This window comes from Phymastichus coffea, unplaced genomic scaffold (assembly GCF_024137745.1).
Source record: "Phymastichus coffea isolate CEN01 unplaced genomic scaffold, Cenicafe_Pcof_1.1 PCOF00114, whole genome shotgun sequence".
NCBI classification, from domain to species: Eukaryota; Metazoa; Arthropoda; class Insecta; order Hymenoptera; family Eulophidae; genus Phymastichus; species Phymastichus coffea.
The window spans coordinates 348,631-374,696 of NW_026706925.1; the positions used below are offsets into that span (position 1 = coordinate 348,631).

A 26,066-nucleotide genomic window follows, 5' to 3' on the forward strand; every position below is an offset into this window, starting at 1 on the left:
GAACAACTTTACACCAGGAAGATGTTGCACTTGGATTATGCGTTGAATGGATGGCAATTTTACATAGGAATTGTACGCCAACTTGTGAAGATGACAAAAGATATAGGAAATTTTTAAAATTTTTTATTTTTCAGGCATTTTTATTGCACAGGCATGTATTCATAAGTTTTCATAGCTTTCATTTCATTGCCGTTTTCATTGTATTGAAGTGAAGAACTAGTATCAGATATTAAGACTTTGCAGATGATGAGATAAATTATTCACTGTAAAAAGCAGTGTTGATGATATGAATTATTTTGATTTTATTTTGCAGTCTTAAAAATGTGAATCTAAGTAATTTTACGAGAAATATTGAACTCAGAAATTATCTATTTAGGTGATATAAATGGAGCGATATAGAAAACCTAGTAAATGCTGTTGATTGGCTAAATTTAAAAAGTTGTATGTTGAGAGAAAGAAAATATAAAAAATATTTTTATTTTAATAAAACCGACTTTAAATTCATTTTTTGTAATTATGCTTTATATATGTATATTCTTTTAAATAATTCAACCCCCATTTACAATGATTGAATTATTCTAAAGATATAAGCTGACGTACATAAAAATAAAGTAAAATACCAATTCCTTTCCTTTTCAAAATCAGCAAAAATATACGATTTTTTCCGATACCTTAATTCAGACTTTTAATTCAATTTCTATTTTTGAAATATGAAGTTTTCTGCTACGCTAAATGCGTAGAAACCAGTAGATACATTCCCTTCGCGTAGAAAGCTTCGAAAACAAAAAACCAATAATTACACAATGGTTTTTTTTAAAACGAATAATAAATTTCCTAATAATATTACGAACTTAAATTTTATAAATTTAAAATTTTTTAAAGAGCAAATTTTTGGAATCAATAAATTGATCGGAAATCTCTTCCAGCAAAAAGAAAAAAGAGAAAAAATAACAAGCCGACTCTGTCCTTCCGACTCTGTCCTTCCGACAGAGAAGTGTGTATAGTATAACATCACTCCTCTTTGAAAGTTAAGCGCAGTCGTTCGCTCGGACTATAGAACCAGTCCCCTGAGCACGAGCGAGAGAAAGTAAGTTGGGAAAGGCGTAGAGCGTGTGTCCTATGGGCGACTAATGGCGGTAATCTGGAGATTACATCGATCGATGACTCGCTGGTTTCTAGGAGTCAGCAGCAGCCCGCCACGCACGAGGATTAAAAGACCGCCTACTTTGTGTAAGCCTCGAACATTAACTCTTCATAGCGCCGCATTTAAAAGCATGTGGCTACAGGTAGTAAGTCATTTCGTCAAGGGATTTACGATACGTCTGTAGAATACTTTGTCAACTATATTTCTGAAGAAGGGACTTTTATGGCACCTAACGCCCACAAATAGGGCGGTCCACTATGCAGATACTGAACTTTCTTTATTTTCTTATTGCATCTTCGACATACTCAGTGAATTGAAAGGTATAACGTTTCATCGGCTATGGCTAATGAATTATATAAGGCTATTATATAAGGAATATATAATTATTATTATATAATTATATAAGGAATTATATAATTATAAGGCAGTAAGTTATGAATAATTAACAACTAAATATGAATTTTATATGAGATTTTCGCCTTTTTTCTTCATCGTTTTCATTATTCAGACATTAATTGATCTGATAATTACAATACAGCTTCTTACCTTCCAAAAATAACTTCATGAACACGTAAAGGACTTATTGCTTAAAATAAATCTATTATTTCCTTACCTTTAATTTGTTTCCTTTTATCAAATGTTGTGCGGAAATGATCAACTTTATAAAAATTACCATGCTGTGAGCAAACTTGGTTTTGTTGGACAACCGTTCACTAGGATTTTTTGTGTAACACGTTGTTGTGGTTATTCGGCCTCTTACTGTACCGCTATGATATGAACCTTTTTTCCGATGGCACTCTTTCTCTATTCAAAGTATCTTGCGGTTGGCTATAATTTTTTGAAATTCATCCGCTGTAATAAAGTTCCAATTCTAAATGAAACAGAAACTTTATTGTCTCATAGTATGCAAATGCTGTAGCAATAATAATAACCCAAAATAAATCCAATAAAATTATTATAAAAAATATAAAAATTTGTATAAAATAAAAATGATAAACGATACCAATGATGAATATAGGACTAAGGTTTTTGGACTGAAGGCATGGCAATATCCTCTATTTGTAATACAATGAAAGATCTTGTACAAATTGCTTGGAAAATCGAATGATACCATTTTTAGACATAAAATGTTATTTAAGTACTCGTATATCTAGTATGCGGGTAATGCGTATAATGTATAAGTTTCTGAAAAAATCTAACAATAATTTTGTGATTAACCACAATGTAATAGTTCTAAAATATACGTATGTATTTTATAGAAAATTAATTTTGTTTTCTTTTTTGTTTTTACTTTGTATTCTGCTAAATAAACCTTGTATATAAACAGTTAATAAAGCATTTATGAAAAACAGGTTCAAGTTTTGGTTTGTTTGTTCTACCTACATCCTTCATGGATTTCAAATTCGCTATTCGCTATCGGTTCAAAAATTTTAATCACTTCATTAGTATGTATTTGTATTTTAAATTATAAGCATTCTAACTTATTATTTATCTGTCGTAAAGGAAAACATCTGAGACGTGCCGTCTTCGTGCAATAATGCTGCATTCAGATGGGGCGTCCTGTCAAAGCTATTTATGAGAGTGGCTGGATTGATATATAAGCCGTATCGCTACTGGTGCATCTTGAGTGTCTAACATAAAGGCCGTTGAAAGTGGACGATTTATTAATAATCATTATTAATAAATCGTCCCGATCATCCCCAGATGAAAATGTGACCACATAAATAAGAAGTGTTCCTACATTTCATTCCCACCCACTCTTACCAACGTCTCTTCCACTTTCCCTTTTACGATATGACGTGCATCATTGAAAAACCATTGTGATGGGGCTCGTATTTTGGTCAATGAAAATTTGATATAAATTGCTATCAGAAGCTCTCTCTCTCTCTCTATCTCTCTCTGTCTCTCTGTTCTTAATAAAGAGAGGTGTAAATAACAAAATGCGTACAAAATTTATGCATTATCATACAAACATTTATCAACGCAATTTAACCAACCTGAGAGAAAAGTTAACGTGAATATAAAGTATTAGAAACTACGCTAATGACATAAACACAATGAATAACGCATAAATAAATAAACTAAAATACAAACTATTTCGATTTTAAAGTAAAAGAAACGAATAAAATTAATAAAACGACGATTTTACAAGCCCTTAAGTAAAAAGCAACATAAATTCTACGAGTTCCATGGACGGCTCTGGTAATTGAAGGCGTGCTTTACACAAATTTCTACCGATGATTTATCTTACTGACAGTCAAAAGCATTCAGACTGACGCCCTAGTCCAAAATTCGAAACCCTTACTTCTTCCTTTCCTCTTTCCCTTCTACGATCTAGACGTGGAAGTAATGGCATATTTTTCTCAACTTGACGCTAACAATCTCATGAGCCTACAAGACTACAGGGATTTCCCTTTTCAATTAGTTGCCATAAACTTGTAAATCTCGACTCGCGTCGGCGCCCACCGTTCAAAATACTCTTATATATTTGTGAATTACATAATACGAGTATATTCAGATTTACATCGACATTTCATATTGCTTCGTTTACATATTACTTTTTGTAAGTTAATGTCGTAATTATTTATTTACATCGGTAGTAATTGTAAATTAAGATTGAAAAGCACAAGTATTTTATTTTTTGAATAACATAACTATAAAATAACTATAAACGTAAATTATGATAATTTAATTAACTATAACCAAGTGGCCTTTATTTAAGCAAATTTTATATTTTTTTTTACTTTTTAAGCGTCAGGTAGACTTGACCGCGTAGTTGTATGATTAAATCGGGTTTGAAAGGTCTGGGGTTACATGAGCATCGAGTATAAATCGCGATAAGAAGAAAGGGACAAATGAAAACGATATTTAGTTATGGGCACGCACTGACAACGAATATTAAAAATATGTGTTTATAGCATTATCACCGACGCGTGCTTTGTTTGTGAGAAAGGTCTAAATTGAACGCTAGTTCAAAAACGTTTCGTTCTACGCTATACACAACTAACCGGAACACTCTCTCTCTCTCTCTCCTAAGACACCAACGCAGAATGTCACTCTGCTTCCTGAGTTTACAAAATCAAAATCAATCTAATTGTTGGATTTTAAATAGAACCATAAATACAGACTATTGGCGATTATCAATATTAAAAATTACTTATTTAAACAAATTCACTTCTATTCATTTAAAATTTATATTTTGCTTTCATTGACATGTGCATTATTTTTCAGTATAACATGATAGGCTTATGATAACTGACATTTAATAAAATCTCATGCAATAATCAAAGCAAAATATCAATTGTAAGTAAAGGTAAATTTCATTCAATAATAAGTAACTAGAAATATTTAAATCCACTTATAATCCAACCATTAGATTGTTTTTTCAATTTTTTAAATATTATTATCATATATAAATAGTATCCTTTACAAATTTTATAACTAACAATTTTTTAGTGATAATTAATGTATCCTTATTGTGTGTATGAGATATTCATTCTCAACGTTATCCCTTTCGGCGTGCAGACAATTGTGCACGGTTTTATTGTTCATGTAAACTATTATATACAATAACATGGTAAAAATCAACGTGTATCAATTTTTACACTGTTACTGTACACAATAATTTGTGTGTATAATAAAATCATGCAAAATTGTCATTATAAATTTGTCATCTACGGCAAAATTCTACGTTCAGATAAAGTATCACGTGTGGGATCCATTTGACTCGTTAAAGTTATATGAAGGTCAATCATTCTTCAATTTTTCACCCAGTAAACCTAACTCCGGTAAGTTTCAGCAAATATCATTTCGGTTACAGGCGCCATTTATACATTCGGAAAACATAAATAATGAAAATGTTTTCAAAGAAAGTCATTAAAAAAATAAAGTCATAAGTAAAATCATGTTTCTTTATTATTTATAATAAGCACCGTAAGTAAAGGCATTTTTATTTTATTGAATTATGAAACTTATTGTAGTTAGGTTAACTGGGTGAGAAAAATAAAGAGAATGATTATTCTTCATATAACTTTAAAAGGTCAAGTGGATCCCACATATGATACCTTAAATCTGAACGTAGAATTTTTTGTAGATTCCAAATCCATGATAAAAAATGAGGATTATCGGTTCAAAAACAAAATAGTTTTTGAGTCAAAATTATATAACGAGTTTGAAACATTGAAAAAAATTTTGCTCGGGCTTAAAATTTATGTTTTTTACATGAATGTGTAAATTAAACTTTAAAATATTTAAAAAACTCTCTCAAATAGTTGTTCATATGAAAATCAATCAAAGCGAGTTGACAATTAATTTTTTGTAACGGATTATTCTTAATTAAAATAACTGTGGTGACATGCTTTGACGATCATCATTCAAAAAAAAAATTATTTCTAAGAAAAATGAAGTGTGATTTTGATGTAATTTCCATGTTATTGTCAAAATAATTATCATTCACGCTTCTTATATTTAACCAAAAAGATCTTTGCCGATATACCCAAATGTCTGAGCACCTCAGTGAGAAACGGAACTACCTACTCATTGCAGTTACGTTTTCATACAAAAAAATTTTTCTTAATCCCCCGACAGGCGTCAAAATTGAACAAAAAGAAGACGAAGAAAATCGCAGGCTCGCATCCAAACATTACAACAAAGCTCGATACCGAAAGTCAAAGACGACGAAGGAAAACATCGGGGACCCGACGGGTGGGCCCGTCGACATTTAAAAGGCGTTTAGGCGTGCACGCGCCACGGGTGTTCTCGATAGAAAAAAAAATATATTTATCTGCTAAGAGTGCTACTGATATTAGACAACCGGATGACGTGATTCTTAGATTTGAAGACGATGATTCTTGGGTTCTTATACGTCGAGAAGTGTGCCTACGCTCGTGCCATATGAAATATTTTTCATTTAGGATAAGGGTGACCAAGGAAGTGACCGCTGGCTGACTTCTAGACTGAGCTTATGGAGGTGGTCGATCGTGGGCGATGTTTTCTAGCAGAATGCAACGGGAAATACTGTAATAAAAGTCTCTTTTTACGGGAGGATGTGAAAATCGATTTTTCATTCTCTTTTCAGCGATATTGTTACTGCAAATCGGTAGTATTATTTCTTTCGAGTGTGAAAGAAAAAAAATTTAAAAACTCAATCTAGTTCATTTTTCATTAACAAATAATTTTAAAACGTGAAAATGTAACTTAAATTTTTTTATTTCAGTGCAATTATCTTGAAAATAGAAACTAAATTTAAAGAATACAATTATTCATTTTTCAGAAAAAAATGTTACATTGAGCGAATTACTTTTTAAAGAATTCATCGATCCTTTTTTTTCTTGTTGTCATATTTCCATATAAATATGCCTTTTCAGTCTACACACTTGAGATTTATGAAGAATTGCATATCAGAAAAGTGATACATCAATATCTCAATTTAGCGAACGATACGTAAGCAAAAAATAGAATCTATACTCGGAGAAAGCCATTGTTAACGTTTAATAATGGCCTTTATGTCAACTGATGAGGCATCTCGCGACTTTTCACCTCGTACTCCCCGATGACGCGAGTATCGTCTGCTTTACAATTGCTACCGGGTCCATTCACTAATGGGCACACGCTGGGCTCGCGCCGTTCAAGAAAAATATAGCTTTTCTCTATATATACTCGGGGGGTGAGAGGAAGTCATTTTTGGTTGATGCGACTGAGGGACGATCATGTGATCATTGGGAATTCTCCATCGGTTATCTCGCAGAGGTCTTTTTTTATTGAAAGGATGGTACAATATGCGAGTAATGATGGTCAGGGCTCTTTAATGTTGAATGATTGAATAAATCTATATCTTACGGGACAGATATTTTTACGGATCGATGGAAACTCATTGGAGATAAATTCGATTTTCGAGGAAGCTGCTTTTTTATCTATAAGCCAGATTCAATGTTTTCAAGAAATAATTTTTTTCATTTTTTTTCTCCCATGTTCCTACGTTTTCCTGTCATTAAACATCACTTCAGTTAATACTTATAGAAAATTATTCCGCCCCACATTAAATAAAAAAAAGGTTTTCTAGGTGATATTCATGTCAAGGAAAAATCATTAATATTGTGTTATTCATTTTTCAATGTACCATTCGAATGATAATGTTATTTAAGAAAAAACATTTCTCATGACAAAGACTAGCATAAAAGTCCCCCGTAGTTAGATACATCTATATCTTTAACAAAATGAAAATGTTCAGGTCTTCCGGAATTCCTCTTTCCAGACACTTTGAAAAACTGTGCGAAACGGAAGAAAACTCGTAAAAATGCACGCATCTCGGACTGAAAAATAGATACATCAGCACCCGCGGTGCACATAAATAAGATCACTTCTTCCTAAATGTCTGCTAAACGTATAACGGAAGGGACGAAAACTAGACAAACGAGCCCTCCCAAGCTTAACAAAGGGCAGCGTTCACGATATAGGCTCGCAATGTTGTGTTGCGACAATGTCGGTGTCGACGGGTCGCGTACGTGTCCTGATTTTTGAAAACCTTCCCCGCGTTTTGAAGATTTATGGACATTTTCAGTGCAGAGCTTGATTACGTTCGATTTCTAAATCGTCTTTTGTTCGAAAGTAGCTGGATTTATTGCACTAAAGTTTTGTAATTATGGAATAAATCAATTGATGAAATTTGCAGTTTCGGCGATTGACCATTGTAATTTCTGATTGTGGCTTAAAGCAACCCCCCTGAAATTTAATTTATGAATTACTTACATAATTCGTGCAAATGCACGTATGAAGATCGAACAAAATACATACAAAATACGTACATTATTCGTATACAATACGTACATACTTTGTACATATTTATTCCGAAATATGTGTACGAAATATGTACGTATTGTGTACGAAGTATATATTATGCATTTTGTTTGATCTTTGTACGTGCATACGTACGAATTGTGTAAGAAATTCATAAATTAATTTTCAGGGGGGAATGCATATATATATTGAATTGGAGAGAAAATATCGATGAAAATGATTCTGGATTGAAAAGAAAATGATCGTCAGGCATATAACATAGTAATTAATTTATTCATCTTAGTTAATAATAATCATTTGATGAAAGGTTTATACTAATTACAATCAACTTTGGTGACTTGTCACATGCCGTTTGAATACTAAAGCTCAAGGTGAAAAAAATAAAAAATTATATGACTTAAAAATTACCGAATACGAATTTTTGGTTTTATGGAGATTAGAGCGAAAAAAGTAAGATTACACAAATGTTAAGAAAATATATTATAAAATAAAGTAATACCATATTTGATGATAATTATCAGTTTCAGAGAATTCAGTAATAATTGAAGTTTTTCAACCTTAATTTTCAATGTCTATAGTACGTCAATGATTATCTACTTCGAATCTTTTGATTGAACAAGTGTTTTACGTTCTATCTTAGTAAACGTCAGTATTTATTTAGCACATTACGTAAGTATTTTGTAACATATAGATAAAATGTAAGAAAACTTCTAACATTCGTTACTAATCTATATGCGAAAACCATCTTGCATTTATTATGATCTTTATCAAGTGAATACAAGTAAAGTAGTTTTTACTAGAAAAATAATTTGAATTTTGTGACTATTAGCGCAAAAATAACATTCGGAAACACTTTTTGAATACCGATTATTTTATTTTTTGTTATTTAGCTTTGTTCAGGCTTTACGGATTCTGAATTGGATTTCACATCATTCTTTAACATAGTACATCCGTATACAAATATTTATTGTAGAATAACTGCGAAAAATTAACAATAACAATTATCGAACTATAATAATATAATATTAAGTTATACTATTAATTGTTACTGCAGTAGAGAAAAGACAAATCTTTATTTCTACAAAGACTAGCTGTTCGTTTGGGATGGCATTATCAAACACAAGAAGTTCCTAAAATAATCCCTGGTTTATTAAGACTATGATCTATTTGTTTTCAAAGACCTGTAAGAAACTTGTTACAGCAATTGTTTTAGCAACTGTTATAATGATTTGACACCGATAAACCTCTTACTTCCATCTGTATCATTACTCACAACAATTCCTTCGTACTTATTAAATTAAAATCACGTTATTCTTAATTTTTTTCCTCAAACAATTTATTTTTCAACAATGTTTATCCAGTTGATAAATTTATTTAATAATATATTGCTACATGATAAAGCTTAAGGTATGTTAATAATTAATTAGATCTTATGTCAAGTTGACAAGTAAAATAGAGGTTTATTAAGTTCAACATTACTGCTTCGTTCAGGTCACTTGAACTCGATTAAATTATATAATAATTTATTCCGTCATACGTAAAACACGTAAGTTAAATTATTTTAAAAAACTACTTATCTTAAGGGATTTTATATTTCTACGATGATCATTCGAATTGTGGCACTTGCCTTTTACGACAAAAATAGTGATCCCTTCAGTATACAAAATTGAAAGCAGATCAGTTGCCCACCCCCTGCGGTAATCTCGAAAAATTTTCCGTGACTCCCTCGCGTGCACCTTGCATTGTCCGAAGTTAAGTCAGAAGTCGCACGGCATCGGCATGCGCAGCGCGCGGCATCTTTTGTCCGAAAAGTGGGCTCGTAGTAGGCGGGTGCCTGTCGAAAATAGACAAATTCAATGAGGAAACTCACCTGCATGTATATAAAAACGACGCGTGAGAAAGTTGGAGACGTTTTAGCATTGCAAGATTCTTTTTCCTTTGAGAACAGTTTCGAGGAACTTTCGGACTATTTTTATTTGAAGGCGATTTAGATGTCCTTATTTCTAGCTACTGTAGTGTCTTGGGAAATTTTTGAGTGTCCAAGAGCAGTGAGTTCTGAACTTGTATTCAGAATATTTTATAATGCATTTACAAATATTTACTCGGTAGATATTGATTTTACAAATTACAAATAATAACTTATTTTATCTATTAAATATTTATTCAAAATTAAACTGCTTGCGTATTCTTTACGAATTAATCTGCAATTTGATCATCTTTAAAGTTCAGTCTATATTTTATAAGTTCAAGTTGCTGCAATTAAAAGTGAGCGTCTTTTTCGGCTATATATATCACAATACTTAAAAGTTAGTTATGTGAGTTCATTGTAAGAACTGGTTTATATGGGGTAAAAGCATGAAGCAATTTAATAACCCTGATTTGAAAATATAAAGCATAAACTGAACTTTAGATTCTTGAAAAAAAAGTATGTGGTTCAATTAAAAAAAAAAAAATTTAATAGATAAAAAGTGATTGACATTCAAAGTTCATGACAAATGTGTCAAATTTAAGACATTTATAAATTCATAACTTTTTGAATTCACAATTTACAAAAACACGACAAGAAATCTTTTCTTCGCAAAATAAATAAAATTATATAAAAAGAAAGTGTGTCCCATTGGAAAAAATAATTTATTCATAATTCATTTAAATAATTACGATTTAAAAAAATCTAGAATTAAAAAAAAAGGACTAATATATTCGGATTTAGCGGCTTAAAATACATAAAAACCCCTTTTTTCTTTTGAACCTATTATTTAACACAGAAAATTCTTAGTCTCCGGACTAAAAAGGTGAGAACTTTTACTATACGAATTTTATGACTGCCCCTTGTCTCATTATTTAGAGAATACGGTGGCAACTTCTTTTCTCTCTTCCACTTTCTCGAGGGCGAAGTCCCAAAGAACAAAATAACTTCGACCGCAGACTTTCGCATTGAGGCCCTTAACACCTGTTGCGGAATAATCGATTCTCATACACTCACGAGGCCCTAAACAATACCACCCAAATTGACGGCTATATGCTATCGTTTTCTTAATTTTTACGGCTGTGTTTTCCCATTTTCGAAATGCTTTGTTGGCTTGAATGCTACTGATTTTTTTTCTCATCATTCTTCGGGTAATGATTCAAACGAAATAGCGATCACTTTGTATCGCCCAGTAGTCGATTACATAAGAAAAAAAATTACGTAATCTTTTAAAATTTGAATTAATTTTTAATACTTAATAATATAAAAATAATTATATTTTTTGACTAATTAATTTTCTGTTTATCTTGTAATGTTATTCAGTACTCATTTATAGGAAAGTTAATAAATTTAACATGTTTCAATTTTCTACAAATTTACTATTTTTATTAAGTTTACGATTGACCAAAAACAATCTTTGAATTCTATTTCGGTTGTTGACGCCACGGTCTCGGTGCACGAAACTCAAGATCAAAATTGTGTTTTTTATCACCATTCTCACACTTCCTTTTTATCTTTAAAACAAAGATATTTGGATTTTCTTCTGGATTAACGGTCGGGAAATTAATGTTGGCTCCCTGATCAGCAGTCTTCTTGGAATCTTTTTTATCTAATTTGTCACCTTTGCCTGATTCAGTAGTTTTTGGATCTGGATGTGGATACACGTTAATGGTTCGACAATGCTCTTTAGTCTTCTGAAAGACAATTTCGTTTCCACCCTGAAATTATATATTTTTACTTGAAATCACGTAAACGAATGTACTAACATTATTTTTTGACCAAATATAATGTTGATAATTGCAAAAAATGCATACTTTACTTATTGAATTCGCCGTTTCTGACTTAACAACTTGTGGCTCGATGCATTCGCAAGGAGGGTCGAATTTGCTAGGCTTTTCAGTCTGTAGTCTTACTACAACACGATTGTTATTAATAACTGCCTCTATTTCCTTATACGGTAAGCCCTTCGCTGCAATTTCAGAAAGTACCCGACTTTTTTCTTGCATTTCTTCCCCGGCATCTGATCCACAGCCACAAGTATCGTCATGATGATGTTCACCAGATTCTTAAAAAAAATCAACATTTAACCTACGGATAGAGTATTTTTTACTCCTGCAATTTTTTTATAATTCGCCAAGACTTTCATGAAATTACAAAGGAAATAAAACAGCAAACAGATGCAAATGTACCTATTTCAGCGAGCGACGTACATGAGTTTAAATTAACGGAATGTGGAATGAGATATGGAGCTTGATTGCCACGTTCTGGACAACCACATTGAAAAGCAGATGATATCATATTAAACTTTTATTTCAACAAAATATGTTAAATTTATTTTGATACTGTTTGCAAGCCAAAAATAAAAATTTTGTAATCCGAAAAATATGTCTGTTTATTTATTTTTGTTCGTGTGAAGTTGTATCTGAAGATCGATTGTATCGATTCTAATCGTCAATATAACAAAAATTTAAGTAACCGAAATCAATAAGCAAATTAGAAAAAAAATTTTTAAAAACATAAAATAAAAAAAACTTTTCACTAACTATGGCTGTTTGTTTAAAACCAGGTAGGCGTAAAAAGGCGAATAAAATTTTTAAGTTAACGTAATCGTTTGTATAAAGCGATTCTTACTATTTAACCTAATCTTTGACAATCCAAAATAAAAAAAAAAATTTCTAATTTAAAAATCTATATTGCCCGCTACGCGTACGAAGCATACGAAGCATCATACTATATCTAAATATGTTTCGCAATTTAATAATGACCAGATCTTTCCGATCACTGCTGTTGCCCACCGATGTCGGTTCTTGCTGAAGCATGTCCACCAACACTACGTCCCAAGTCAGATAGCAAATATTTCCACGAAGTTGGTGCCGAAATGATAGGCAACCAGCTAATCATACGCATGGAAAAGGACAAATCCAAGCGTAAACGTAAAAGCACTTGGGAGCCTCCGTGCGATTGCGACGTTATTGAAATCAAAAGGCCAACAAGTACTAAGGGGCCAAGGATTGTTAATGGTGGCGATAATAATCAGATATTGTTTAGAGTTCATTCCAAGACGCATTTGAATAAAAAAAGTGATCCGAATTACAAACCGCAGGCAATCGCATACAAAGTAAAATTTCGATACAGCGACATCATTTTTTTGCATTCGTTATAATGATATTGAATAAATTCACTTTTCATTGCTTTTAATTCAGATCAATCGGTGTAACACAGAACCAGATAATCATTGTCGCAAGATCACCGTTTACCCTCATCTAGGTAGACAAATAAATTCAAAATACTGTTACTATCGTTCATACAGTAATAACTTTTCTTATTTCTATTAATAAAAAAGGTGGACCGATATCTCAAGAAATTTATACTGATCACATAACCGAGGGCTGTGAAGATATTTACCTCTTACGCGTGAAGAAAAAGAACGACATGCCCGAAAACGGCAACAAGCGTAACTTGGAAGTAGAATTGCATACACCAAAACCACCGCCAAAATCTAAGCTTACAGCAACATCCGCTGATGAAACTACTGAGTACAGCGAATCAAATGTCAACGGAGGCAAGAGTGGAAAGCAAGGTGGTAAGAATGGCAAGCAATGTGGTAAAAATGCAAAGAAATGCAGTAGAAATGGAAAAGGCATGAAGAAGAAGGATGATTATAGATGTCGTAATTAATTATTAACTAATTATATAAAACTTGTATGTATACAGCAAAAATTAATGAAAGAAAAAATGGAAAGCAGATCCCGCATGAAATTGAAAATGCGATGACGTTTTTTTACAATTTGTCGTGAACAGCGATTTTGTATCGGACCGAAGAGTTTTCATTTATAAAAACGCCTTGTCCTTCTCAAAAGCCATCAGGACACCAACCCGCCCGGTTCAGACAGTCCATTATGGTTTTGAAATGTTCAACCTCTGTCATTTTCCGTGATCTTTCTTTAGACTTCAGTCACCGATTCCATATGTTGCATTCATGTATGGCTTTTTTTCTATATTGTTAAATCACTAAATTAATCTGATTCACTTTCTTTTTTTATATTAATGCTTAAATTTATTGGAAAAGTTTTGATATCATTATAATACAAATAGTTATTTTACTAATGGTTGCCAACAACAAATTAATCATTTAATGAATTGTAAAATATTTACTTTCACGCCTTTTAGCTTAGATTTTATAGCGCAGTTATTCTACCTAGGATTAGTAGAGATTCAACATAATTTGGTTATGTACTATAACAGCCACGCCAAAAATCTATCAATGGCCTAAACAGTCGTAATAGGATACAGAGTTTGAACGATGACACTAAAACGGTGGCTATTCTAAAATATTACTATGCTTCTGTTCTTTAGCATAGAACGATTAATGATCTCTCGATAGTTAAATTTTTTCATTCTATGGCCTTTTTGAAAATTTAAGAATTTCTGGGATTATTCGAAAATGGAATCCAATTCTATGTGTTAAAAGTCGTTATTGGAATGCTGACTTTGCATAAATCAGATCATCCGAGAATTTTGCCGAGGATACCGAATAAGCTATTCATACATAAAAAACCGTTACGTTTTAAATATTTTATGACGTCTTCATTCAATTTCGAACTATAATTTTAATTCTAGTATTAAGCATATCTTATTTGATACGTAATACTTGTCAAGATTACTTGATAATTTGTCTTTTAAGGTGTGCAAAAGGAAATTGAAAGCAAAATACATAAGCAACAGTTGTGAAATTTCATGTATTCATTTCAAATTTCAAAAAATAAGGAAACAATTTATGTTTTTTACTAGTTCACTAATCGCATACTTTATTTTTGAAATTAATTAAATTACTTTCATGTGAACATTTTTCTTATATGTTTTTATAAATAATTTTTCATTGACGTTATTAATTTCTTTTGAGCGATAATACGCCAAATGTGTAAAAAAAATATATGAAATGTTCATATATTGTCAATTCCATATGAAAAATGCATAAATTAACTCTGTTTCTTGAAATGTCCAATTAGCGCTCTCGACAAATTTAAAGGATATGTAACTCAATTTTGCAATTTTATTATTTTATGCAGCGTTGCTTACTCGAAAATAACTTGGATCTTCACTTCGTATGATTTTGATACTCTATTTTTTTTTAAATTACAGTGTCTTTCGAATTTCAAATAAAAATTATACAAGTCAAAATACGTCTAAAATCATATCGTACTAATATAATAATTTAGCAGATTCATAAATAATAAGTTTTTTATGCAGTGCTACAGTTTTCAAAGCTGTACAAGGATAAAAAATTATTAGATTTATTGAATTCTAAAGGAACCAGGAAATATAGTATACTTATTTTCGAACGATAATAGAATATCCAATAGCAGAAAAGGCAATGTCACAAGAATGCTCGATGAGGATCGCAAGAATTTTTAGGTTCTATTAATATCATATACGAATACGAACGAATAATTAACATCACGCATTCAATTTGAAAATTGGCCTAAACAGAATTAATGCATTTCTTGTGGAATCGATTATACACTAATATTGAAATATTGATAATTTACTATGATAATAGTTTATATCAATAATCATTAGCTCGCTATTAGGTAATACATGTATGAGAAGAAAGGAAAAGCTGGAAACAAAGAAAGAAAAATATCATTGACCTCGACAAGAGCAAGAAGAATTGATCGATTTTCACACGTTTCCACGTGAAAATTGCCCTCCCAAGATTTCAAGTTTACGGAAAGAACGCACGCGTGAAGTAGACTCGAATGAATGAATTCAAGCGGATGAATGAATGGTTGAAAAAAAAATCGTAAAAAATAGGGAAAGACGAGTGCAAGGCTTTTTTTTCGTGGGAGTTTATGAACTTACACTTTCGAGTGCGTGTGGTCGCAGGTAGAGAGAGGAGTATAGGCCATAATGTGCGCGACAATACGCGGGGGCTAATAAATTTTCGAAGACTCGTAAAGAATCAGCTATGGGACACGCGGAGATGACGAAAATAAAGGGCAGAAGAGGGAGTCGTGAAGGAGAGATCTGTAATACATTTTTCTTTCCTTTTTCTCCTTTTCAAGACTCGACTATGCATATATATTATTAACTTTAAGACAACTATTATAACACTTATAGATGATTGTTTTTGACCCTATATTTTTGCTGGATTACAAAAATTGCAATTTCATGTTAAATAGTGAATATGTTTCCGGGATTTGCATATACAGAATTTTATTAGTTAACTTGATATTATTTTGAGTTGAACTAATTTATAAAAGCTATTAAAACTGCTATGTATAGAAAAAATTGTAATTTGCATAGATTCTTTGTGAAGAATTGGGAGTGATGTTCGAATGTTGATTATATAGTGTATACGTAAATGAAAAAATATATCATTCATCAAAAAGACTTCCGTATCATATCGAAATTGCAATTTTCCTCATAAAACATTATCATATTACTCATCCATAAACTTTTTCAATGAAACCATTCATAAAAATTATTCATCGTATTATAAATTTGATCTTTAATAGTTATATACAATAATTTTTTCAAATTTCAAATTAAAGTTCAAATAAAAAAAACTTGGTCTCAAAGTGCAATATATAAATTGTCACTATTTTGAATAAAATTTCTCCTCAAAAATTCATATTTTATACAACATCCTTTAAAAAAAATGAAGAAAATAAATCAAACTATCGAAAGAAAAAAATGCATCTCCTGCGGTCATGCAACTGAATGGATCGGGCGACAAATGAAGACGGCATTGAAATGCCCAACATATATCAAACACACGGGCGCGAAAGGAAGGCTCGGTTATAATTTATCGTGCGAAATGTTTCGATGAGGGCGTATTTCGAGAATAAACTTAAGGGTGGCCATTGCACTGAGCTCATAAGTGTCTCCAAAGTCAACCAACTAGAAAAGATTTCTGAATTTTTCAGTTGACCTTTGTAATTGAACAACAAGCATTTTTCGTAACACATTTCTTGATATAAGAAATTTTCATATAACCTAACCCAACTTTTTATAAATATCTAGATTTTTGTGAGCGACACAAATAATCTATAACCCAAGTTTTTTGGTTGAGATGTTATGAAATATCTCGCGAACGGACAAAATAAGTCCAATTGAGCTTGCAATTACGAACCATCCAACTGTAGAGGAAAACTATTATATAAAACCAACGAAGAGTCTATTTTCGTTGACAAAACTTAAATATATAATTTAATTGGAGTATCATGCTACACACATAATTTAGACATTAGTCGAAAATCAAAGGTAACTGTGTAGTAATTTCAATGAATTCACGAAACTACAGTATTCATATGGAGATCCTTGAAAATTTCAGTCTAAAAAATAGATGCAAACAAAATTTTAAATAAATAAATAATTGGATTTACTTTTTAAATAAATACCGTAAACACTATATTCGTATATTTTCTGATTATGTATATTTCTAACTGTATACTGTACATTTTTTTTTCTGATCAATATATATGTTCATAAATTTATATTTTATAAAATATTTGGTTACTTGTCAATTTACATCTTATCATTAAAATTATGCATAGACTTTCTAGTAAATCTATAAATTCATCTATCGTCGTTTTTCGATCATATTTAATTTTAATGCTATCTACCACTTTTTTAAATGACCTTATTACTATTACTATTTTTTAGTAAAGTTAAATTTGAAACATACTTATGATATTAAGTTTGGTATCTGTTAATCGAATCAGCTATAATGTATATACTTATAATTCAAATATGTCTTTTACCCATAGAAATCCTATTTCAGTTAATACATGTAAGTCAAATGATTCATAACTTATTTCCTCAGTAATTGTAATCTGCCATTACTCCTTTATCTTGAGTAATAAAAGATTAGGCTCAAGTGATATTTTCAGGATTTAAAAGCGTTATCATAAAATTCATGTACATAATAGTCAAAGCTATTTTTAATTGCTGATATGATTTGAAAATTTATTAGTATACACAAACCTTATATTGAACCATAATAAAAATGAAATGCTTGTAATCTTATTTTTTCCAGTTTACAAATTTGTTACCAGATGCAAATCTAGAAATAGGCTTGGTATTTAAATCAATCGTTAATATAATATTCAGATGGATTAAATATTCTATTCTTTAATAACTATGACTATTTATTCGTATTCTTTCAATGTCATTAAATAAACATTATCCTTCAAAATTAATCTCTCTATTGATAAAATTTCTACGCTAAACTGTCGATAACCGATTGTCAAATCTCCTATCTTCAAGGTGACCACCTGTAATCTTCAACAAATATCTTTTACGGTACAATTAGCCAACTATAAATAATGAAAAAAAAATCCTACAAAATGGATCGTTAGAGTATTAGGAAAAAATACAAAACAGCAGCAGTCCTCAACCAGTCTACCTGCAGTCCGTGAGCGTCGAGAAAGATGCGTCACTCGTGATAATAGCCGTAAGCGCGATAAGATACTGGTCAGCTTAATAAAAGTAGAAGAAAAAAAGAACACTTTAGCTTGATATATAAGCCGTAGCTATCGGCGATACTAGCACAAAGTGTTTGCAGTCAGTGCGTGCGAATAGCCTTTGGTAAACACATATAACAATGGTAAGGTCGATGATTGTGTTCGTTGTCATGGTGCTTTGTGTCTATGTGTCATTGGCCGACAATGATTATTGCCGAATTGTAAGCTGTGGTAAACAGCCACATATTGCTTGCGTGTTTACTGTAAGTTATTTTCGCTATGGCCTTTGTTTTGTGATGTTAATAATATGTACAATTGTATGTAATTTTCATTTTAATAATTATTCGAGAAACAAAAAAAGTTCATTGCATGATTCGATGCCTATAAATTATGTTATGATAATCTTATGTTTGAATACGCTCACATCAAAACTTATAAAAAGCATGAACCAGCCACGGTCACATTACTGCAGTTATAAATAATAGCCATACTATTTAAATTTTTATTTAAAAACTGTTCAAGAACTGTTTTCTTGTAATATTATTGTTTTTGAGAAAATACAAACATTAGTTTTATAAATTTATGATTTAAATATTCTCAGTACAATAATCACATACACCAATATACAAACTATGTTGGTATAATGCAAGCAAATACAAGGTTTTTTTTATTTATACACATTTATACGCATTTTGTTTATGGACTACACTTTAATGGCGAATTTAACTGCAGTGTTGTAATACTTTTTCTGTCACTTATGCAATAGACTTATTTCAAAACAATACTTAGAATTACGTAAATTTTATGATCGTCGCATAACAGCTTTTCACAAAAGTAACAAGACGATTGATGCATTACCTGCTTCTAAGGATGAGAAGAATATAAAGATGATAAGGTTTTATAATTATTTTTCTGAACACAGTCGACTCGACTATCATCGGATTGTAAACGTATCATCAAATCAGGCTTAACTTACGAAGAGAAGAAAAAAATCGTTGATTTACATAATGAGTATCGGCAGAAAGTCGCTAGTGGAAAGGAAACAAGAGGAAGTCCAGGACCTCAACCTCCGGCAAAGAACATGACATATGTTGTATGTATTGTAATTTCATTACAAATGTTAATTACTTATGAATCATATAATAACTTAATATAATTATGTAGTAATTAACATGATATAATATAATCTTAGGAATGGGATGATGAATTAGCAATCATTGCCCAAAAATGGGCTGATCAGTGTACTTGGGGTCACGATACCTGCAGAGATGTTCGTGAGTAAATATATTAGTTTGTTAAAAATATAAAAAACGGAGCTATACGATCAAGATTAGGTTTTATTTTCTATGTATTTTTTTATAATTTACTACAAAATGTAGATTTACAAAAATTTATGATTTGGTAATCTAATTTTCAGAACGATTCAAAGTCGGACAAAATATTGCTTATATCGCTACCACGGGTGACGTTAACACTTTAAAAGTCGAAGAACTGGTAAAAATGTGGTACGACGAAGTGGATCATATGAACAAAAATAATGTCTCAAGTTTCAAGTAATTTTCAATGCTATAAAGTTAACATAATACTAATGAAAAGAAAAAATTTTTTAATATTATTTTGCAGTAACAGGGGTACAAACGGGAAAGCAATTGGACACTATACACAACTAGTGTGGGCAAAATCAACAAAAATCGGCTGCGGCGCAGTGAAATACAACGACGGAAGATTTAATCGTTTTCATCTTGTTTGTAATTACGGACCAACAGGCAATTTTCTTGGTGAACCAATTTATGAGATAAATTAGTCATTATTATTTTAATCAGATACTGAAAAAATAAAGATAAGTAAGTGTAATAAATTATTCTATATTGTAAACGGTTTTATAATTTATAAAATAGGTGTATTGACAAATAATAATAACTCATATATGTTAGGATTTATGACATTAGTGTATTTATAATTAAGACGTTACCTTTTAACTGCAATAAGATGGTATTATAAAAATGAAGATTATACTTATGAACAGTATACTTACGTAATAAAATATATTTTTCTTTAAAAATTATGTTTATGAATAATTCGTCTCTTTGAAAAGCAAATAATATTATTAAACCAGTACCAAACTAATCTTCTTCAAAGCCATTTCAATAGTCACTTTCCAATATAATGAATAAAATATTTTTAAGACCATTTAAAAAAAATACTTGTGAAAGATTTAGAAAAATTGAAATATGTTACATTTAGATTCTCATAAAATTTTCAGCTATATCAACAATCACTTTTAGACATGATTTTTGTAAAAAATTAATATGAATATATAATCAATAGAACAGATACAACGTTATTAGTGTCGTAGATAATGTTGGTTGAGCTATCAAGTGGTTGTAACTATACCGTGAAAATATGTGGTACTAATTATACAATTTGTATTTATTCAGTAAGTTAGTGTGCATATAATTATGAACCATTAAAATATTACCATAATGCTAATATTATTAGATTTTATTCATTACTAAAAAAACAATTTTTTTGTTATTAAAATCTCGGTTCAATTACTTGTTGCATTGATTATTATTCTTCAGGATTATAAGATAATAAGAACGATATCATCATTAAGTTACATAATAAATTGTGAAAAATAGTTGCCAGCAGATAAAAAATTCAAGACCTCATCATTATACAAATTATATTCCCAATTTGGTATGTAATCAAGTGTTTGTTTAATCCATCTTATCATCGCGGTTTGAAATAACCAAAAATATTAAATGTTACGTTATAATTGCATTCAAGGGTTGGAATGACGCGATCGCACTGTTGCTCAAAAAATTGGCAGCTAAATGTAAAATAGTATATAACGTATGTAGAAACGTAGATTATTAGCATTATATTCATAATACTTTAGATTTATTGTCTTTTCCCATTTTTTCTTAACTTTAACTTATTTATTCGTTTTTTCTCAAGATCGTTTTGTCATGGTTAAAATGTTTTCTGGATCAACGCAAACAATAAGAGAAATATAAGATTGAAATTATGAAAAAGTGAGAGACTTTAACAAACATCAATTGCCATGCACGCGAGTAAATTATTTTATACATCTAAATTTACAACTGGTTGTTGACATCACGTGCTATATTTTAAAATATTATTGTAAAATATTTTAAGTTTTTTAAATATGATGCTAATTCATTGGCAGTTAGCTTCCTCGTTACCAAATTCAATTTCTAATTTTTTTTTCATAGATGTTTTTTCTGATACCATTAGTCCGAATGATCTGTACAAACAATTTGGTTCATTGTTTATGATGAGCAATATTTATACCAAATTTCAAGTCGATTCGATTAAATTTACTCCCGTTATTGTAAAAACAAAAAAAAGTATTTTTAGACCAAAATTATTTTCTTGCTCTTGGATACAAAGATTTTAAATTTACAGAATATTTCACTAATAATATCAGACACCTTGAGTAGAATTCCGAAAAAGTTTCATGCATTAATTTTAAAATATGATTTTTTTAACATTTTACAACCTAACTCTAAAACGTGAGTAGTAAGTGATATGATTTTTTTTTTCAAATGAAAGGAACATAAAAATACTACAAAACTTTAACATGAAATTAAACGAACTTCATGCATAAGATCAAAAATAATTGAAAAACCAAATTTTATAATATTTTGAAATCACATAAATTTGATTTTTGATCATACTACTTGATAGATTTGAATGAATCTTTTTTTCCATCCTTCACTTAGTAAAAACACATTGCAAAAACCTTTAGACGGCAAAATTTACAGTATAGAACGGGAGTTATTGACAACGACATATATACATATCATACATACACACACGCACAAACATTTGGTAAAAATTGCATTTTGAAACCCCTGATAACCTTGAACAAACTTCTAAAGAGATTTTCGTTAAAAAATTTTTTCATGTAAACAAAGTTTCCTCTACAAGGAAATAGATATTTTTGTATTGTATTAAACCATTTTTTATGATCAGGATTTTTGTTTTGTTTTAAGTTTAAATAATATATTAGTGTTAAGTACGATCAAGTAACGCAGAATAACAAATATAATTAATTTTTTAATTTCTGTAAATTTTATTACTCCATATGATTTTACATTAATATTTAATAATTTCGTAGATATTCATCAGCCGGAGATAAAATGATTGAACATTACTGTGATATTGTCTGAAAGAAATCGACTAAAGTTAAATGCGGTACTACCAGATGTTAACAAGGAAAGTACACATAAACGCCACACGAGATGAGAATCTACTTTCTCGCACTTGTGTCGTAATATAATATTTGCCGTGTCTGTATTTACGTACCTGGTGATAAGCACTTTCATGAATCAGTAGAAGAAATTGCATATATCATCGTTTAATTGTATATATTGATCAAAAAATATATTGATTATTATTATTGTTGAGTATATTATAGATAATATCAAAATTAAAAAATTAACCTTAGATGACAGAAGAAATTTTACGTTAATTTGATTTTTGCTTTGTCGTACATCATCGTTAAAACCTACGTTACTGAACTTATAAATCAATAAATTGAATATAATTTATTATTTGTTGTGCTTATTTAATACAATCTTAAAATTAACGTTTTGAAAAATAGATTTAGTCTTTTTGAAGCTCATTCCCTTTGGCTAAAAAATAATGACAGCCACGTTATTTCAACATATGCTAGTAAACTAATCAAAATCAAAATTAAAAAAATGAATTAAATTACCGCTATATCGATATTACACATCTCTCGTACGATCTGAACTGAGCGGTTCGAGGAGGAAAAACTATCTTAATCCAACACCGGGTGGGACCGATTCATATTTTTCATGCAAATAAACTTCACTGATATCGATTAATATATGTTCAAATATTTGGCCAAAATTTTTAATTGAGATTATAAAGAAAATAAGTATATCCTAATGTACAAATAAGGCATCCCTCTAACAGATTATTTTTCTTGGGACTAATGTGAAGCATCGGAAGTATTGGAAAGTTTGATACAATTTCCGACGTCATTGCGATAAGACTTGTTTTGTGGGATTTCCAGTCAATTTAATTCTTTGGTCGTTTAAAAAAAATGTGGACTTCTTTTGAATTAGAAGTTATTGTGAAAAGTCTATTGGTGTGAATAAATCAAACACTGTCGACCTGTAATGTGGATAAGATAAGTCAAGCGAATGCCGTGCTGACGCAGACAAATTTATCGTATAAAACTTGCAAACGAAGTTAGAGCAAAAGTAGTATTCTAAAAATCAGTCCGCGAAGAAACTTAAAGAACAATATGAAAATGATAACAAGTACAACAATATTTATTGTGCTGATGACCGCGCTAACTACACTATCAACTGCTTCTAACTATTGTCATATCAGGTGTCGTTATGGTAATTCGTGGACCGATTATAATAGTCACACAACTTGTCTTTATTCGGTAAGTTAGAATAGATTTGCACATACTTTTAGATTACTTAAATATTTATAAAGGTCAATCCACGTCAAACGGATAATGGTTCTGTTCAAAATTGTAAATCGCCAAAAACATCGTGGATAGGCTCAAAATTTTCATCTTACACTACTTTCTTTTGCAATATGGCGATTTTCAAAACTCTAAAATGGCAGCTCCAATATGGCGCCTCAAATCTACAGATTTCATAAAAAATTTTGAAAAATCAATTTTAATTCATTCAATTGTGAATCTAAGTATTTTTTATGCCAAGTCTCAATTAAAGTCAAGTCGGATTCGGATTCAGTAACACGTAATGCTTGTGGGTGTCCTAATCTTATCAAAAAATAAAAAATATTCCCAATTTTACCTTCAAATAACCTTGATCATAGGGTCAAACGGACATCATATTTGGATTCAGTGACTCGAAATACTTATGAGTATCTTCATTTCTTCACCAATCAACATTAATCAATTAGTAATTCTGTAATCCAAGTGCAGTACTAGAGTACAATACTATAATCCTATGTAAAGCTGAACGCTGAATTTATTTCTAGCATAAAAAAATGCTTAGAATCACAATTGAATGAATTAAAATCGATTTTTGAAATTTTTTTATAAAATCTCTAGATTTAAACCGCCATATTAGAGCCGACATCTTAGATTTTTCAAAATCGCCACATTGCAAAAAAAGTAGAGTGTAAGACGAAAATTTTGAGCCCACCCATGATTTTTTTAATGATCTACACTTTTGATGTGGATTGACCTAGATATATTAATTCTGATTTAACGTGTTGCTGAAATATTATGCTTATACCTTGTTAGCGACCCGGTCCGTCAGCTTATTGTACTGGATACCAAGGATCCGGATTGTCGAATGATGAGAAGCATAGAATTATCGATTTACACAATCGATTGAGACATAAAGTTGCTAGTGGACAAGAAACTCAGGGTATGCCTGGACCTCAACCTCGTGCAAAATACATGCCCTATTTGGTAGGTTTCCAATCTCCTCGTTCAACAACTTTTTAGTCATAAAATAAAATAACAACAAAACTAATATTACAATATCATTAATGAATTGGAGGAATGGGATGACGAAATCGCATCAATTGCTCAAAGATGGGCTGATCAATGCACCTGGGGACATGACTCATGTAGAGATATTGGTAAGAAAACATATCATTTTGACGATTCTTTTAATCTTTCTTCAGATTAATTATTTATTTTCTTTTTAGATCGTTATCCCATTGGTCAAAACATCGGTTTACGCTTTACAACTGGAGATCTGAGCAGTATTAATGTTGAATCTATAGTACAGGACTGGTACAACGAAGTGAAGAATTTTAACAGAAATCAAGTGTCGCGATTCATGTGAGTAAACAATTTTTTTTATTCAATTTACAATAATGATCAAATGTTGCTGGATTATAATATTGAAATAATTTTTTTTAACTTACACTCCTTTCATTAAATTTTTAAAAATAAAAAAAATATCCAATATTTTAGTAATAAAGGAGCAGGAGGTAATATGATTGGACATTACACTCAATTAGTCTGGGCAAAGACGACTAAAATCGGATGTGGTGTTTCCAAATACAAAAATGGCTATGCCAATCTATTTTACCTTGTCTGTAATTATGGACCTAGTGGTAATTATTTATCTGAACCGGTCTATCAAACTGCTTAACTCACTGTGTAATCATTATCAAATAGCGTATTATTAATTAATGAATATTGTAATAAAAAAAAAGCAATTGACATTGTAAAAAATATACTTCACATTTATTTTAACGTTTTTCCCACATCAGACCATATAAAGGTTATTTTATTACTATTTTATTATCAACATAAATATTTATACATTGATTCTAATAATCCAATCGCGCAATTGTTTATAGCAAAATATTCGTGGAGGCGTGCGAAAATTGAATGTATCATATCATATAATTGTGTAATGAGAAGAAAGCACACATTGAATGGAGAAAAAGTGCTCAGAATCTCATATGAACCACAGCGATATGAATGAGTGATAGTGATTAATTTGATTGTCTGAATTTTTGGATGAGCTCATAAGATTAGTAATTTAAGACATACAATAAGTAGTTATAAGTACTTATGTATGTTTTTTAATAATGTCTTTTATGATATTGTTTCGACACATTCAGCATTTATTCATCTATTTAAAATAACAAGTGATATTTAGCGCGCTTCACGCGTTGATTTTTT

The 26,066-nt window shown here is 30.5% G+C and overlaps 3 protein-coding genes across 3 annotated transcripts; 2 read left to right on the forward strand and 1 right to left on the reverse strand.

Annotated features, from left to right (window-relative positions):
- Nucleotides 1-11,329: 11,329 nt before the first annotated feature.
- LOC131670723 (uncharacterized) lies at nt 11,330-12,203 on the reverse strand. The gene is made up of 3 exons (XM_058946588.1): nt 12,095-12,203; nt 11,720-11,970; nt 11,330-11,623 (listed from the first exon to the last, which is right to left on the reverse strand). Exons 1-3 carry the CDS (start codon nt 12,201-12,203, stop codon nt 11,330-11,332), a joined length of 654 nt encoding a protein of 217 aa, XP_058802571.1.
- A 246-nt stretch (nt 12,204-12,449) lies between these two features.
- On the forward strand, nt 12,450-13,583 carry LOC131670724 (uncharacterized). The gene is made up of 4 exons (XM_058946589.1): nt 12,450-12,471; nt 12,674-13,023; nt 13,109-13,172; nt 13,249-13,583. Exons 1-4 carry the CDS (start codon nt 12,450-12,452, stop codon nt 13,581-13,583), a joined length of 771 nt encoding a protein of 256 aa, XP_058802572.1.
- Nucleotides 13,584-18,479: 4,896 nt separating this feature from the next.
- LOC131670725 (uncharacterized) lies at nt 18,480-25,527 on the forward strand. Its single transcript, XM_058946590.1, has 10 exons — nt 18,480-18,636; nt 19,296-19,466; nt 19,566-19,647; nt 19,791-19,926; nt 19,997-20,176; nt 23,654-23,825; nt 24,663-24,833; nt 24,925-25,006; nt 25,076-25,211; nt 25,347-25,527. Exons 1-10 carry the CDS (start codon nt 18,514-18,516, stop codon nt 25,525-25,527), a joined length of 1,434 nt encoding a protein of 477 aa, XP_058802573.1. The 5' UTR covers nt 18,480-18,513.
- Nucleotides 25,528-26,066: the final 539 nt, after the last annotated feature.

Excerpts from the sequence above, each read along its gene's own strand:
- LOC131670723 (XM_058946588.1), bottom strand. The coding sequence starts at position 12,203 with ATGATATCATCTGCTTTTCAATGTGGTTGTCCAGAACGTGGCAATCAA. Across the intron at positions 11,971-12,094 it reads TACGTCGCTCGCTGAAATAG|AATCTGGTGAACATCATCAT; the intron begins GTACATTTGCAT and ends ATTTTTTTTAAG. Across the intron at positions 11,624-11,719 it reads CGGCGAATTCAATAAGTAAA|GGTGGAAACGAAATTGTCTT; the intron begins GTATGCATTTTT and ends ATATAATTTCAG.
- LOC131670724 (XM_058946589.1), top strand. The coding sequence starts at position 12,450 with ATGGCTGTTTGTTTAAAACCAG. Across the intron at positions 13,024-13,108 it reads CGCAGGCAATCGCATACAAA|ATCAATCGGTGTAACACAGA; the intron begins GTAAAATTTCGA and ends CTTTTAATTCAG. Across the intron at positions 13,173-13,248 it reads CACCGTTTACCCTCATCTAG|GTGGACCGATATCTCAAGAA; the intron begins GTAGACAAATAA and ends TTAATAAAAAAG.
- LOC131670725 (XM_058946590.1), top strand. The coding sequence starts at position 18,514 with ATGGTAAGGTCGATGATTGTGTTCGTTGTCATGGTGCTTTGTGTCTAT. Across the intron at positions 18,637-19,295 it reads ATATTGCTTGCGTGTTTACT|TCGACTCGACTATCATCGGA; the intron begins GTAAGTTATTTT and ends TTCTGAACACAG. Across the intron at positions 25,007-25,075 it reads TGACTCATGTAGAGATATTG|ATCGTTATCCCATTGGTCAA; the intron begins GTAAGAAAACAT and ends TTTTCTTTTTAG.